General features: G+C 44.7%; 1 protein-coding gene across 1 annotated transcript in view; it reads left to right on the top strand.

Annotated features, from left to right (window-relative positions):
• AK1 (adenylate kinase 1) overlaps positions 1-17,500 on the top strand; it is a gene marked incomplete at its 5' end in the record, with an annotated part of 31,804 nt that overhangs the window by 13,689 nt on the left and 615 nt on the right. Inside the window, 8 exons of the mRNA XM_081339483.1 lie at positions 569-670; positions 6,223-6,510; positions 6,819-6,858; positions 10,318-10,353; positions 11,215-11,378; positions 12,163-12,279; positions 13,705-13,896; positions 16,085-17,500. The exon at positions 16,085-17,500 is cut by the window's right edge and continues 615 nt beyond it. Of these exons, the coding sequence (XP_081195609.1) occupies positions 569-670; positions 6,223-6,510; positions 6,819-6,858; positions 10,318-10,353; positions 11,215-11,378; positions 12,163-12,279; positions 13,705-13,896; positions 16,085-16,153 (1,008 nt within the window). The 3' untranslated portion in view covers positions 16,154-17,500. The remainder of the gene's footprint in view (positions 1-568; positions 671-6,222; positions 6,511-6,818; positions 6,859-10,317; positions 10,354-11,214; positions 11,379-12,162; positions 12,280-13,704; positions 13,897-16,084) is intronic.

Genomic DNA, 17,500 nt, shown 5'->3' with positions numbered 1-17,500 from the left:
CAGATAGATGATAGATAGATGATAGATAGATGATAGACAGATACAGATAGATGATAGATGATAGATAATGATAGACAGATAGATGATAGATAGATAGACAGACAGACATAGACAGATGATAGATACATAGACAGATAGATAGATGATAGATAGATAAATAGACAGACAGACAGATAGGTAGATAGATAGACAGATAGATGATAGATCGATAGACAGACAGACAGATAGACAGATAGATGATAGATCAATACATAGACAGACAGACAGATAGATAGATAGACAGATAGATAGATAGATGATAGATAGATAGATAGACAGACAGACAGACAGACAGACAGACAGACAGACAGATCTGCCTGGCTTTGTAACCTGTTTGCCCCTGAATCCACGGAGCGCATGGTTTCAGCCTTCTGTGGGCATCTGTTCTTATACCAGCCTCCTCCAGCCTTCCTTTCCAGACCTCTCTTTTCTCTCCCATCCTCCCCTCTCTCGTTGCTATTCAGCTCCCGTCTGGGGCTGCCAACGCTCCCCTCCTTCTCCCGTCATGCCTTGAAACGTCTCTATATAGGGAGGTAAAAATAACCATGCAGGCTGGCCGGCGGTGGTGGTGGAAGAACACAGCCGTCTCTCAGTGGCCGCCTTTGTCTGCTTCCCCTTCCAGCGTGGAGAGGTAAGGTTGAGCTGTTTTCCAGAGTGAATTTTATTTTGCTGAAGGCAGGAGATCCTTCGGGGAAGGAAAAACGGAGCGGATAAAGGCAGGTGCCGTTGGTTTTCTCCTTGATCAGCATTCAGCATGGATCCTTAGGAAGATAAAAGCATTTCTCTGACGGTTAGAGAACCAGGAAAAAGCTCTGGGTCGGGGTGTGCAACAGTGCCGTTGCCGTTGTTGTTATTGTATTATTATTATTATACATTATTTTTATTATTATACATTATTAAAAGGGACGCGGTGGCTCAGTGGGTTAGGACGCTGAGCTTGTCGATCAGAAGGTCGGCAGTTTGGCGGGTCGAATCCCAAGTGCCGTGTCACAGAGTGAGCGCCTGTTACGCGTCCCAGCTTCTGCCAACCTAGCAGTTCGAAAGCATGTAAAAAAAAATGCAAGTAGAAAAATAGGGACCACCACGGTGGGAAGGGAACAGCGTTCCGTGCGCCTTTGGCGTCTAGTCATGCCGGCCACATGACCACGGAGACGTCCTCGGACAAGCGCTGGCTCTTCGGCTTTGAAACGGAGATGAGCACCGGCCCCTAGAGTCAGAAACGACTAGCACACATGTGCGGGGGAACCTTTACCTTTATACATTATTATTATACGTTATTATTATGATTATTATTCATTAAACATGAACCTCAGTCAACTGAACGTTTAAACCGGCTGGCGCTGATAGTTGGCACGGGTTGCTCCTAGATATCAACCAGGTACCTCCTTAAAATGTTCAGATGTTCCAGTAGCGCAGTTTTTTTTGCGACCAAATGAACCCCGGGCACAAATGTCGTGGATCGGTGCAGCAAAATCGACAGGCTGTGTGCTTTGACCCAGGAGCGACTACTGTGTGCATGTGTGTCTCTGCACCAGCTTTGGGTTACAATAACCTTGACTGACCTCTTAGATTTCGGTCTCTTGTTTCTCCAAAGCTGCTGGAGTGTGTGTGTGTGTGTGTGTGTGTGTGTGTGTGTGTGTGTGTGTCGGGGGGGGCTTTTAAATATATTTTTCAAGGGGGGTTCTCTGCTTTCCTCTTCCTGCCCGCCTCGCCCCCCAAATCCAACGTTGCCCTGCTTAAACGGCACGAGTTTACTTTTTGCTTTGTTCCAGGAGGAACTAAGAGAAAGGCTGATACTTCCGGCTCCAATTTTAATTTTAAAATCACACTAAAACATTTCCTGACAAACAACCTCGGGTGTAAGTTGAAAAAAATAAAAAAAATCCCCAGCCAGATTCGGAGGTAATAAAAAGGATCGTTGGGGTGCAAAGTGTGGAGAACTACAGGATCTGGAGGGAATCCAGATGCTGGCTTAAGGAAGATGGAGAACAGATCCTGTTTTGTTCACCTTTCTTTCATTCATTCTTGGAAGTAAAATTCTCTTTTCCCAGGGTCTAAAGGCCTTTGAACCATCCTGGTGGGCTGCCCCATTTAAAAGGCGAGAGAGAAGGGGAAAAAAAAATTGGTTAGCTGCTTTTTTTAAACCCAGCCAGATCCTCGCCTGCAGAAAGCTAGCATCCCAGGACAAGCTTCCCCGTAGGCCGATTTAACCCGGCCTTCCAAAAGGATCTCAACAGCAAATTTTAGCATGTGCGTAGCAGTCTCGCCTCCCCTTCCCTCCCCCCCCACTCCACAACCCTCCTGTAAGGTAGGCCGGGATGACAGAGAATGAAATAGCTGTCTGTGGCTAAATTTGAACCTGGGATGCATCCAAGTATGTAAGGATGCTAAAATTCAGAATATCCCCATTGCTTCTCCTGAGGGTTTGAACTGCACTGCCTGGAGAGATAACACAACACAACACACACACACACACACACACAAACACACACACATATATATACCCCTTGTTCTTTGAAGCTAGGAAACCCACAGAGGTTCTAGATTCCTCCACGGAGGAAGTTCTGGGACTTTGTGTTCCTTTTAACAACCCACACAGCTGCCACTCAGCGCTGCATCACTTCATTGTGATGATGGGGTGTAGCTCATCATAATCACCGCATCGCCCTGAGGTTAGGGAGGAAGGTGTAATTCCCAGATACCAAGCATCAGTAACCATCATCCTCCACCTCGTGTTTCCTGACTTCTGCTGCAGGATGTCCAACATAGTTTTCAACTGACTGGGAAGATAACTTGGTATTTATTTATTTTTTCTGTGCCCAGTTTATAAGCTTCCTTTATTTGGGGGCATTTAGAGAACCCTTTGAACCATCCTTGGGAGGGGGGGGGTGGCCCATTGAAAAGGCAGGGAAAGAAGGAAGAAATTTAATTGGCGGCTTCCTTACCTTGCCAGTTCCTTGCTTGCAGAAAGCTAGCATCTCAGGAGAGCCTCTCCCCGTGCTGATTTAAACCTGGGATATTAAGACAGCAATTTTAGGCAGGTTTTCTCTCCTGGTGCTTTCAAGGGTGTGTGTTTTTTGGTGAACGTGTGGCTAGAATAGAATAGAATAGAATAGAATAGAATAGAATAGAATAGAATAGAATAGAATAGAATAGAATAGAATAGAATAGAATAGAATAGAATAGAATAGAATAGAATAGAATAGAAAATATGGAATAGAATAGAATAGAATAGAATAGAATAGAATAGAATAGAATAGAATAGAATAGAATAGAATAGAATAGAATAGAATATAGAGTAGAGTAGAGTAGAGTAGAGTAGAGTAGAATAGAATAGAATAGAATAGAATATAGAGTAGAGTAGAGTAGAATATAGAGTAGAGTAGAGTAGAGTAGAGTAGAGTAGAGTAGAATAGAATAGAATAGAATAGAATAGAATAGAATAGAATAGAATAGAATAGAATAGAATAGAAGCTGGAAGGGTCCTTGGAGGTCTTCTAATCCAGCCCCCTGCTCAAGCAGGAGAACCTAGATACCATCTTAGACCTATACCATCTCTTTTGAGGCGGTGTTTTGCAGAAAGGGGGGAAACTCCTGACATGCTTCAACACCCTCTTCCCCCTCCAAGATCTACTTTAAACTTCAGGAAGAAATTTAAAACTTTGCTCTAGCACCCAACTCATCTTCTCCAGCGAGATTTACGGCCGCTGAGTTGCATTTTGCAAAACCTCAAAGGAGTTAACCTTATTAGGTGTAAAAAAAAAAGAGAGACAGAGATGCGTAACTAGACCTGGTTGCTTCTCCCCTCAAACCGTGCCAGCATCTATTCTGGGAGACCCTCTTTTCTCTCTCTCTCTCTCTCTCTGCGTCTTCCTGACATTACATTGGCAGATTTTTGGGGGTGGGGTTGGGGGTGGGGACTAACCCAATATAAAGATAAGCGGCCGTTCAGCTGTGAAATTCAACGCCACCCAAAGATGCGTCCGAAATCCAATCGCAATCCGGTTCACCCTTTTGGAGAAGTCCACAAGGTGGACTTCAGCTGTTGACCTTTTGCAGCAGAGAAACTGAGGCCCAAGGGATCAGGTAGCAAGCCAGGATTGCAAGCCGGGATGCCAGGATTTAACGGATGGCTCAGACAGGAGCAGCGATTTGATTTGACTCAGTTTGGGTCAGCAGGGCAGCTGATTTTATTTTATTTTTTTCATTTGTAAGAGTTGGAGAACAAATGGAATAAGATATCCATTTCTGGGTGAGTTTCTTTCTGCCAAAGCCAGGCTGCTTTTCACAGACTTGAAATGAAATCACCCAAAGAGTTGTAAAACTAACCATTTGGGGAAAACTTACCAGCGTTATGTCTTGAAATTAAGCCTTCCATCTGGATTCATGGAACGATCCGCTATGGAGTCCATGTTGTTTCTTAGATAGTTCTTCCAAGCTTGGTCTTTCAGCAGTTCTGGTGTGTGTGTGTGTGTGTGTGTGTGTCTCCATCCACTTTGCAGTGGTCCTCTTCACAGTTACAACCTCCCAAAAGAAGAAAAATAAAGTTAAGTCAGATTCCCCACATTATATAGTACAGAACGAGGCGAGGGTTGAGTCATTTTTCAAGAGGGAACGAAAAGAATAGAAGGGATGAATCAGAATGGAGCTGGAAGGGACCTTGGAGGTCTTCTAGTCCAGCCCTCTGCTCAAGCAGGAGACCCTGTACCATTTCAGAGAAGTGTCCAGTCTCTTCTCGAAAACCTCCAGTGATGGAGCGCCCACAACTTCTGGTGGCAAGCTGTTCCCCTGGTTAATTGTCCTCACTGTCAGGAACTTTCTCCTTAATTCCAGGTTGCTTCTCTCCTTGATTGGTTTCCATTCGTTGTTTCTTGTCCTGCCCTCTGGTGCTTTGGACAAATAGTTTGGCCCCACTCCTCTTTGTGGCAGCCCCCCCAAATACTGGAATACGGCTATCATGTGCCCCCCTAGTCCTTCTTTTCTCTAGACTGGCCATTCCCAAATCCTGCAGCCGTTCCTCGTATGTTTTTTGTCTCCAAGCCTTTCACCATCTTTGTTGCTCTTCTCTGCACTTTTACCAAAGTCTCAACATCTTTTTTTGTAATGTGGTGACATTGCATTACATTGGATATTACAGGGTCCAACCTTCCCTAGATAATTACTGCCGGGTGCACTCCCCACACTGCCTGGGGTTGATAAGCATTTTAGTTCACTTTCCCCACCCAAGGCTGACCTAGACACCAGGCTGAAGAAGCAGCCGAATGCTTTGAGCCCAGAAAGCAAATCCAACGATATTTTTTATGGAGGGCAGGGAGCAAAAGAAAGATCTGGAGAACTGAAGCATAATAATAACAACAATAATAATAACAGGAGGAGGAGGAGGAGAAGAAGAAGAAGAAGAGGAGGAGGAGGAGGAGAGGAGGAGGAGGAGGAGGAGGAGAAGAAGAAGAAGAAGAAGAAGAAGAAGAAGAAGAAGAAGAAGAAGAAGAAGAAGAAGAGGCGGAGGAGGAGGAGGAGGAGGAGGAAGAGGAGGGGGAGGAGGAGGAGAAGAAGAAGAAGGAGGAGGAGGAGGAGGAGGAGGAGGAGAAGAAGAAGAGGAGGAGGAGGAGAAGAAGAAGAAGAAGAGGAGGAGGAGGAGGAGGAAGAGGAGGAGGAGAAGAAGAAGGAGGAGGAGGAGGAGGAAGAGGAAGAGGAGGAAGAAGAGAAAGAAGAAGAAAGGGACCTTGGAGGTCATCTAGTCCAACCCCCTGCTCAGGCAGGAAACCCTATACCATTTCAGACCAATGGCTGTCCAGTCTCTTCTTAAAAACTTCCAGTGTTGGAGCACTCACAGCTTCTGGAGGCAGGTGGTTCCACTGGTTAATTGTTCTAACTGTCAGGGAATTTCGCCTGTGGTCTTCTCATCTCCTGCTTTACCACCCAAAACTTCCCTGTCTGAGACCCAGCAGGCATACCTGAGGAATGTCATTGCTTCAGTTTTCCCCCAGGAAAATTGGTTCTTCTTTCCTCTGCCCTGTGAAGTTGAGGTTCTTCTTCCTTAAGGCCTGCCGGTGCATCCACCGAGGCAGGAAGCGGTTGCCATGGAAACCTCTTCCCAGGTGATGCGTCCCAGGTGTTTTTCCTTCCTTCCTCCATTCACGCAGCTCTGAGTCAGAGGCTGCCTCCTGGGTTACACATTGACAGCCATCCTTTGGCTATCTTTCCTCCGTTTGGGCAGTTGCCTGGGTGAAATCTACTGGGGAGGTTTGGAAAAAGGACTCGGTGGGATCTCCTCTGCCTTCAAAGCTTGAAGCTCCTCAGATCTCCCAGCTGAAAGAAAGGAAGAAGAAGGAGAAGAAGAAGAAGAAGAAGAAGAAGAAGAAGAAGAAGAAGAAGAAGAAGAAGAAGAAGAAGAAGAAGAAGAAAGAAAGAAAGAAAATTAGCTGCCGTGTCAAAGCCAAGATCGGTTTGGGTGTTCCAGAACAGATTGAGGTAAAGCTGGTTTTTTTATTTATTGTTTTGTTTTTATGTCCTCCAGCATCCGTAGGGATGACTGCAGGTTTTATTTGAGTTGGCCGTTGGGATCCTGTAACCAAAAACAGGAGATGGGAAGGATTTAAAGACAAGGCAACATCGTCGTCGGGAGAGAGGTCAGGAGGACTTAAATTTTGGCCTGAATTCTTATCCTGTCTGGTTTCGGAAAGAGATTGGAGCCATCGAGGAATTTCCTGAGCTGTTGGGATGGCCCCTTTCTAGAGTTTGTGATCTTTCGTCTAATCAGAACTTCTGTTTTCTTACAGACAGAGGTTGTCAGCCCAGAAGCCTTCACAATGGCAGCAGGTCAGTGACTTTTCCTCTTTCTTTCTTTCTTTCTTTCTTTCTTTCTTTCTTTCTTTCTTTCTTTCTTTCTTTCTTTCTCTTTCATTCTTTCTTTCTTTCTTTTTCTTTCTTTCTTTCTTTCTTTCTTTTTTCCTTCCTTCCTTTCCTTCCTTCCTTCCATTCCTCTCTCCCTTTCTCTCTTTTCTCTCTCTCTCACTTCTTCCTTCCTTCCATTTCCCTCCTTCTTTATTTATTTGTCTCTGTCTCTGTCTCTCTTTCCTTCCTTTTTTTCCTTCCTTTCTTTCTTTCCTTCCATTCCCTCCCTCCCTTCCTTCCTTTCTTTTCTCTCTGTCTCTCACTTCTTCCTTCCTTCCCTTTCCCTCCCTCTTATTCTTTCTTTCTTTTCTTTCTCCTTCCTTCCTTCTTTCGTTCCTCAAGCCAACTTGAACAGTTAACGTCAGAGAAAGTTCTGTTGATCCTCACCTTACCAATACCTCTTTGCGATGTTCCCACAGCCCAAGATGCTCCATTCTTCCTCCTGAATATTTCCCCCCCAATTTCCCCCCCCCAAAAAGTGAAAATTTAGCGTCCATTTTATCCTCTCATCTATTCCTCAAGAGAACAGCAATCAAACTGATGGGGGTCTCCCGATACTCCCATGTAACACCTCTACTCCGCGAGCTGCATTGGCTTCCGGTTGCCCTCCGGGTGAGATTCAAGGTGCTGGTGATGACCTATAAAGCCCTAAATGGCATGGGTCCGGGATATTTGAGGGAACACCTGCTGCCGGCATCAAGTTCCCTTCGTCCAGTGCGCTCCCACAGGGAGGGTCTTCTCAGGGTGCCGCCGATAAAAGACTGTCGGCGGATAACACCCAGGGGAAGGGCCTTCTCTGTGGGTGCGCCTGCCCTCTGGAACCAGCTGCCCGTGGAGCTTAGGACTGCCCCCAACCTCCGTTCATTCTGCCGGGACCTGAAGACCTGGCTCTTTGAGCTCTCTGGCCCAGGCTGAGAATATTTTAATTTTAATTTTAACTGGGTTTTAATTTTCTCAGGGTTTTATTTAATCTTTTTTAATTTGTTTTAACGTTTGTATTGACTTTCTTTTAAATGCCCTGTAAACCGCCCTGAGTCCTTCGGGAAAGGGCGGTATATAAATCTAAATAAATAAATAAATAAATAAATAAAACCAACATCAACCATTGGCTATTGTTGGGCACTTTCTAAGCTAAGGCCTTGCACTGTGGTCCCTCCCTACTTTGAAATCCTCAAGTGGAAAAACACCCTTTGATTCAACATCACAAGTATTTCCCAAAGGCCACCAGACTTTGTTTTCCCTTGAAGATGTTTCACTTCTCATACAAGAATAGAATAGAGTAGGAAGGGACCTTGGAGGTCTTCTAGTCCAGCCCTCTGCTCAAGCAGGAGAACCTATACCATCTCAGACAAGTGGCTGCCCAGTCTCTTCTTAAAAACCTCCAGTGATGGAGCACCCACATCTTCTGGTGGCAAGCTGTTCCACTGGTTAATTGTTCTCACTGTTAAGAAGTTTCTCCTTAATTCCAGGTTGCTTCACTCTTTAGTCAATTTCCAACCATTGTTTCTTCTCCTGCCTTCAGGTGCTTTGGAGAATAGTTTGACCCCCCTCTTCTTTGTGGCAGCCCCTCAGATACTGGAATACTGCTATCATGTCACCCCTGTTTTTTATTTTCTTTAGCCTAGCTAGCCAAACCCAAGTCCCGCAGCCGTTCTTCGTATGTTTTGGTCTCCAGGCCTTGGATCATCTTAGTTGCTCTTCTCTGGATTTTTTTTTCCAAAGTCTCAACATGAAGCTTCTTCAGATCTGACCTGAACTGTTCAGAATGAGTCAGAAGTTCAGTCGGAACTGAAGAAGCTTCTTGGATGAGAAGCGAAACGTCTTCAAGCAAAAACAAAGTCCGGTGCCCTTTTGAAAAAGCACCTTTGGGGTAACCATGATCTGGATGGTTCAGAATCTCCATAGATATCAAACATTACATTTGTTTGGCATGAACGTCAATCCAGTGCATTGGTGCCCCATGTGGGTGAGTTTTAGCCAATGGTACAACTTCTGAAGTTGACTAGAGAGCTTTGTAACACAGCAGATAATTGTTTTATACCAAGCCGTGCTCTCTGTCTGCAGAACTCAGTTTGACCTGGATGGTGACATTTCTCTGTCATTTAATACCCAAGATATAATTGGGACTGATAGGTTGGCATTCAAAGTTGAGTTTTAGCTCCAGTAGGCTTTCATTGGGTGCTAAAAGCAAGGGGTGGTGGGGGAAATATACAAAAACTTTCAATTCAGACATTCTGACTAGACTCCGGAGACTTCATAATTACCTTCCTGCTCACTTCCCCAGCCCTACTAGGATGTAATTCTAGAAAGCTGTAATCAAAGGAGAATTCTCACTACAGGTTGTCCATGAAAACTGAAACGGTGGTTTTATTTTTACCTCTCCTGCTTGGTGGTCTTTAACATTTTCAGTCAGGTCTGGAAAAGTTTCCATGCTCCTAGGAAGCATTCTTCCAAACAAACTGTAGCACAATGAATGCACCCCTCTGTGATTGATTGATTGATTGATTGATAGATAGACAGACAGATAGATAGACAGACAGATAGATAGATAGATGATAGATAGATAGATAGATAGATAGATAGATAGATAGATAGATAGATAGACAGACAGACAGAAAGATAGAAAGACAGACACAGATGATAGACAGACAGAAAGACAGGATAGATAGATAGATAGATAGATAGATAGATAGATAGATAGATAGATAGATGATAGATAGATGATAGATAGATAGATAGATAGATAGATAGATAGATAGATAGATAGATAGATAGATAGATAGATGATAGATAGATAGATGATAGATAGATGATAGAGTAGTTGATAGAAAACATAGATAAGATAGATTGACGATAGAGATAGATAGATAGATAGATAGATAGACAGATGATAAAGACAGACAGAACAGACAGACAGATGATAGATTGATGATAGAGATAGATGATAGATAGAAAACATAGATGAGATAGACTGACACTAGATATAGATAGATAGATAGATAGATAGATAGATAGATAGATAAATGATAGACATGATAGATGATAGAAAGACAGATAGATAATGGATAGATAGATGATATAAATGATAGATAGAAAACTAGATAGATAGATAGATAGATAGATAGATAGATAGATAGATAGATAGATAGATAGATAGATAGATAGATAGATAGATAGGCAGGCAGGCAGGCAGGCAGGCAGGCAGGCAGGCAGAGACGTGTGTGTGTGTGTGTGTGTGTGAGAGAGAGAGAGAGAGAGAGAGATGGTGGGGGAATTCTATTTAAAAATGAGTTGACAAACCAAGATGGGGGTCTTGTGCAAGCAACCAGGAAATGACTTCTCCACCAGGTCATAACCGGTTTTTCTTCCCTTTTTTTCTTGCAGAAAAATTGAAAAATCACAAAATCATCTTTGTGGTGGGTAAGTCTTAAGCCATCACAAAATATTTCTTTGGGTCCCCCCCCCCAAAAAAAGACCTTTATGGGCTTTTCAACAGGGCTCTGAGGCGTGATGGCTTGCCCTCAACCATCAACTCAACGGTTCCCCAACTCAACCTAGAATAAAACCTATTTCTGGTTTAAAGATCCTGCAGGGATCTTTTAAGAATATATTGCTTTATTTTTTCTGTGTCAGAAAAAAGTAATTTCCGGTTAATAGGTTTGCATTTATACGTTCCTTGCATTTTGAGGATTATGTTTTTTTAAAAAAATGTCTCTCTCCACTGTTAATAAGTTGGCCAAAGGCAGCAAGCACAATGTCCATTTCTTACAGCATTCAAGGTGGGTTGGGGGGTGTCATTGTCCCCCCAAAAAATTAGGGTGCCGCTGCAATAAAGTGGATGCGGTGGCTCAGTGGGTTAGGATGCTGAGCTTGTCGATCAGAAGGTCGGCAGTTTGGCGGGTCGAATCCCGAGTGCCGCGTAACAGAGTGAGCGCCTGTTACGCGTCCCAGCTTCTGCCAACCTAGCAGTTCGAAAGCACGTAAAAATGCAAGTAGAAAAATAGGGACCACTCCGGTGGGAAGGTAACGGCGCTCCGTGAGCCTCTGGCGTCTAGTCATGCCGGCCACATGACCACGGAGACATCCTCGGACAAGTGCTGGCTCTTCGGCTTTGAAACGGAGATGAGCACCGGCCCCTAGAGTCGGAAACGACTAGCACGCATGTGCGGGGGAACCTTTACCTTTGCAATAAAGTCGGACCTAAACGAAAGGAAGCTACCATCCAAGCAAAATGATTTTTCTTTCCTAATTCCGTGTCCGACTGCTCTGTGTCCCTTGCAGGAGGACCGGGATCTGGAAAGGGAACACAGTGTGAGAAAATTGTCCAAAAATACGGCTACACTCACTTGTCCACCGGTGACCTGCTGCGGGAGGAAGTCAGTTCCGGCTCAGAAAGGGGGAAGAAGCTTTCGGCCATCATGGAGAAAGGAGAGTTGGTCCCTCTGGTGAGTTAGAAGATCTGCTGATGCTCCTCAGCCTTGGAAATCTTCAGTGCTGTTGGGTTCCTTCATCTCCCGTTCTTAAATCCCAAGGCCGTTTGGCTCTCTCAATCAGAATAGAGGTGGAAGGACCCTGGAGGTCTTCTAGTCCAGCCCCCTGCTCAAGCAGGAGAACCTATACCATTTCAGACAAGTGACTGTCCAGTCTTTTCTTAAAGACGTCCAGTGATGGAGCATCCACAACTTCTGGTGGCAAGCTGTTCCACTGGTTTGATTGTCCTCACTTCATTCCAGGTTGCTTCTCTCCTTGGTTAGTTTCCATGCATTGCTTCTTGTCCTGCCTTCAGGTGCTTTGGCAAATAAGTTGACCCTTCTTCTCTAATATTAGTTAATGCTGCTATTATGTCACCCCTATTCCTTCTCTGTGTTAGAACATAAGAATGACAGAGCTGGAAGGGATCTTGGAGGTCTTCTAGTCCAGCCCCCTGCTCAAGCAGGAGAACCTATACCGTCTCAGACAGGTGGATGTCCAGTCTCCTCTTAAAAATCTCCAGTGATGGAGCACCCACGATTTCCGGTGGCAAGCTGTTCCACTGGTTGATTGTCCTCACTGTCAGGAAGTTTCTCTTCAATTCCAGGTTTTTTAGTTAGTTAGTTAGTTAGTAAAATCCCATTAGTGGGGAAACCCAACAAAATCCAAGATCCTTTCGCCGTTCTGTGAATCCAAAGCTCTGGAATTTTTCCCCCCATACTTTGCAAAATACTCTTTACTGCATCTCTTCGTCCGCAGGACACGGTCCTTGACATGTTGAGAGACGCCATGTTGGCCAAAGCAGACAAGTCCAAGGGCTACTTGATTGACGGTTACCCCCGGGAGGTGAATCAAGGCGTGGAATTTGAGAAGAAGGTAAAGAACCTGGTGTTGAAAATGATTACCTGGGTTCGCAAGGCATGTTTGAGCGTAACGCGCAAATCGGTGGGTTTGCCTGATCCTAAGTCCTAAGTGTGATTTCTGGCATCTCCAGAGGGAAAAGATGTCAGAGCTAGGAAATGTTTCTCTGTCGTTTTGGTTTTTTTTCTCTTTTTTTTCAGGGAGCTTTTGATTTTGGACATGACAGACGTTGTTGTTATTGAATTATTATTAATAATGATTGGAGGGTTTCCTTCAGGAGAGAGCACGGGGGGAGAGAGCACGGGGGGGAGGCTCAGCTAATCTCAATGTACACATGTTGTACTTTGACAATAAAGGTTTATTATTATTATTTATTATTATTATTCAGCGCTGTCCTTGTTAAGAGCACCATCAGCCGCAAGAGGGCAGCGCAATCTTTTTCTCACCGTCTTCTGCTTGGCCAAGAATATGGATCCGTTGCCTTTTTTTTTAGCAACTGATTTAGGCTGGGCTGTTGCTTTGCTAACTCTTGTAAATTTTGCTGAATTGGTTGGTTGGCTGGTTTCTGCCATCCCATCGTTATCCATCCTTTAATGGAAAGCGCCCAGTGAAACTTGCAACATGGGAAGATGGACTTGTGTGGATGACCAAATCACTGCAAACGTGGTCTTCTCCTTCTCCTCTCCTTCACTTTCTCATCTATCCTTCCCTCCTTCTTGTCGTCCTCCTCCTCTATCTCTTTTCCTCTATCTTCTTCTCCTTCTCCTTCTATTTCTCCTCCTCTGCCTCTTCCATCTTCTTTTCATCTATCTTCTTCCTTCTTTCTCCGTCTCATCTGTCTTCTCCTCCTTCCCCTTTTCACCTATCTACTTTTCATCTCCTCCTCCTCCTCCTCCTTTTCATCTTCTTAACCTTGTCCTTTCTCCTTCTCCTCTCCTTCACTTTCTCATCTATCCTACCCTCCTCCTTCTCCTCTTCCTCATCTATCTCTGTTCATCGATCTTCTTCTCCTTCTCCTCTTTCTTGTTCTATTTCTCCTCCTCTGCCTCTTCCTCCTCCTCCATCTTCTTTTCATCTATCTTCTTCACCTTCTCTTCTCATCTGTATTCTCCTCCTTCTTCCCCTTTTCACCTACTTTTCATCTCTCCTCCTCCTCCTTCTCTCTCTTTTTATCTATCTTCTTCTCCTTCTCATCTTTCTTGTTCTATTTCTCTGCCTCCACCTCTTCCCCCTCCATCTTGTCATCTATCTTCTTCACCTTCTCTTCCTCCTTTCTCATCTGTATTCTCCTCCTCCTTCCCCTTTTCACCTACTTTTCATCGCCTCCTCCTCCTCTTCACCTTATCTTCTCCTTAACCTTGTCCTCCTCTTTCTCCTTCTCCTCTTCTTCCTCTTCCTCTCCTCCTCAACTTGATTCCTCTTTTGACCTTTCCTGAGCAGATTGCTGCCCCCACCCTGCTGCTGTACGTGGACGCTGGGAAGGACACCATGGTGAAACGGCTGCTGAAACGGGGAGAAACCAGCGGGCGAGTGGATGACAATGAGGAGACCATCAAGAAGCGTTTGGACACATATTACAAGGCCACCGAGCCGGTCATCGCCCATTACGAGAAGAAGGGAATTGTCCGCAAGGTGAGTCAGGATGATGGGCTGAAATCTCTCATACAAATTTACCCTTTGTTTGAAATTGGTAATCCCGTTTTGGGGAGATGTATTTGGGACCAGAGAGTCATTTCAGCCACATGAAATTGGCTGAGCCATTTGCCTCTTCCTTCCTTCCTTCCTTCCTTCCTTCCTTCCTTCCTTCCTTCCTTCCTTCCTTCCTTCCTTCCTTCCTTCCTTCCTTCCTTCCCCTTTACACTTAAACTGTGGCCCAGCGCTCTTCAACATCTTCATCAACAATTTGGATGATAGATGGGGAACTCATCAAATTTGCAGACGATACCAAGCTGGCAGGAATAGCCAACACAGAAGATACGCTTGACAGACTTGAACATTGGGCACTATCTAACAAAATGAAATTCAGTGATGAAAAAAGTAAGCAACTGTGAGAGGGATCTCGGAGTCCTAGTGGACAATCCCTTAAATGTGAGCCAGCTGTGTGTGCAGCTGCCAAAAAAGCCAACACAGTGCTAGGCTGCATTAACAGAGGGATAGAATCGAGAAAATTGTGAAGTGTTAATACCACTTTACAAGGCCTTGGTAAGGCCACACCTGGAATGCTGCATCCAGTTTTGGTCACCACGATGTAAAAAAGATATTGAGACTCTAGAAAGAGTGCAGAGAAGAGCAACAAAGATGATCGGGGGACTGGAGGCTAAAACATATAAGGAACGGCTGCTGGAATTGGGTATGTGTAGTTTAATGAAGAGAAGGGTGAGGGGGGACATAATAGCAGTCTTCTAATGTCTCAGGGGTTGCCCCAAAGAAGAGGGAGTCAAGCTATTCTCCAAAGCAACTGAAAGCAGGACAAGAAGCGATGGATGGAAAATTATCAAGGACAGAACCAGCCTAGAATTAAGGAGGAATTTCCTGACAGTGAGAACAATTAACCAGTGGAACAACCTGCCTCCAGAAGCTGTGAATGCTCCAACACTGGAGGTTTTTAAGAGATTGGACAACCATTTGTCTGAAATGGTATAGGGCTTCTTGCCTGAGTAGGGGGTTGGACTAGATGGTCTCCAAGGTCCCTTCCAACTATATTAATCATCATCATCATCATCATCATAAATAATAATCATAATAATCATCATCATTATATTTTGAACTGACCCAGCTTTCACGGGCAAAGAAAGGACACACAGTTCTGAGTTGTGAGGATGGGTCATTCATTATCCTCAGGAACCTCTCTCCAGATCTCATCCTGCTCAGCATAGCAAGGCGCTGACTAAGTAGCTGCCAGGGGAGGGAAGAGGTCAACATCAACATTGGGAGGATTTCAGAGAGAAGCAGAAGGGAAATGGAACTTGGGTGGGGAGGAAGCAATTCCCAAGATTGGAAGGGCTGACCTTGTGGTAGGACCAACATTGGAAGACGAATCCTCTTCAGCCAAACAGACTCGGGGGTGGGGGTCTTATCTTCAGACCTAGATGGGGTCTTTTGGGGTTTACCCATCATCCTAAACCATGAGATGTTAAAACATGGTTTGTGGGATGGAGAAGAGCATGTTCAACAGCCAAGCCCAGAGCATTTTTTTAATTTAATTTTAATTCCATTTATATCCCGCCCTTCTCCGAAGACTCAGGGCGGCTCACAAGCTTAGCAGTAGCCTTCATTCTATGTATATGCCTGCTTATTAGGGCTTTCATACACCCCCCAAGCGGCATTATTACAAAGTCAGCTTAATTGCCCCCAACAATCTGGGTCCTCATTTTACCTACCTCGGAAGGATGGAAGGCTGAGTCAACCTTGAGCCTGGTGGGATGCGAACCTGCACTAATTGCAGGCAGCTGGTGTTACTTAAGGAGGCATTAGCCCACTGCTTGGCATCAAGCTTGGCTTCCCCTTGGAATCCACATGATGGCTTAGCCGGGTGTATGAACCCGGGCACCAAGTTGGCCAGATAGAAGGTAGGATCCTCCAAACTAGATCAGGTGGGTCTTCTCATGGCCCTCCCGTTCTCCAAACCCTTTCTCTTTGAAAGCCACCTAAGCTGGCGGACACCTCTTCAACATTCAACCTGGCTAGGATTCCTTCAAGAAGGGCGATTTTCCTTGGCATCTGTGGTGGGGTGGACGGCGTTGTTTTGATGTTGTCTCAGAAGACAATATCTTCAGGATGTCTCCTGATTGAGCCCTGTGGCTTTCTCTCTCGTCTTCAGGTCAACGCGGAAGGCTCGGTAGATGAGGTCTTCAAGCAAGTCTGCACTCATCTGGATGTCCTCAAGTAAACTCCTGGAGGAGATCTCCCATCTTCTCTTCCTCCCTCTCCCCCTCTCTTCCAAGACCTAGACCTGTGTAGATGCACCCCCCCTCCCCTCCCCGCCGCTCTGCCTCCCTTTTCATCTCCAAAGACCGCTGGGGAGGAAGTGGCTTCATCCTGTTTTCGTGGACAGAGGCCCGTGGAGGAAATTGCAAAGACAATGCGCTTGGCTTCCTTAAACCTCCTCTCGCAAAGTAAAGCTGGCTTTCGTGAGATGAGATGTTTTTATCCTTTGCTTTTTTTTAAAAAAAAGAAAATTAAGTTTTTCACCCTCAATTGGGGGTGGGTGGTGGGTGGGTCTTCTCCATTATTTCAAAATTGGAAGTGGTTTTTTTTTTTTTAAGAGAATTGGCAGGTTAGCTTCGACACATATTTAGGGACTGTTTGAAGTTAGGTCTTTCGTTGTTTGTAAAAGTTTTATACACACACACACACACACACACACACACACACAACAAAAGACCTAACTTCAAACAGTCAGTGAATGAACGGTAAGTTGAAGATGATGGACAAATAGATAAAGATAGATAGCTAGTTATAGATAGATGATAGATAGATACAAATTGATACAGATAGATACAGATAAGAGATAGATAGATAGATAGATGATACAGATACAGATAAAAGATAGATAGATAGATGATAGATAGATAGATAGATAGATAGATAGATAGATAGATAGATAGATAGATAGATAGATAGATAGATAGATAGATAGATAGATAGATAGATCGATCAATCAGGGCCTCCCAGACACTCCCAGATCTGCAGGGAGGGGAAGGCTGGCTGGAGAGCGATGGGTCTCGTAGTCTGAAGTTCCACCTGGATAGGAGAACAATTCAGGAGGAGCTTTTGAGGCTTTGAAACCCCCCTTTCAGAAGTTAAAATTCTTGGACAGGCTGTTAAATGTTTTTCCTTTAGAAGGAAAAGAGCCGATCTGTTAGCCTGGCAGGAGATAAGATCCTTTAGAGGCTGCATTTCTGCATGCAGGTAGGATCTACCTGGCCAAGTTTACAAGTGACAAATTCTTTAGTCCTTCCTGCATTTCTTGCTACGGCCTCCAAAGTGGCAAAGAATTGCAAAAAAGAAAAACAAAAACCAACAACCCAGCTTTTTCTCCATGAAAGAAAGGGAAAAGGGCATATGTCAATTTCCTCTACTCTTTTGGGGAGACACACCCCAAACTTAGACAGACTAGATCTCTGGAGGCGATCTACTTGGAAGGAAAAAAAGGACAAAAGATTTTTTTTTCCCCAAACTCCCCTGTGCGTTATAAATCAATTCAACCACTCCAGGAAGAAAATTCCCAGCTTGC

This window comes from Vipera berus (assembly GCF_964194415.1).
Source record: "Vipera berus genome assembly, chromosome: 15".
In the NCBI taxonomy this organism is placed as follows: domain Eukaryota; kingdom Metazoa; phylum Chordata; class Lepidosauria; order Squamata; family Viperidae; genus Vipera; species Vipera berus.
Note: the sequence above shows the minus strand (reverse complement) of the source record. Positions and strands in the feature narration are given on the sequence as shown.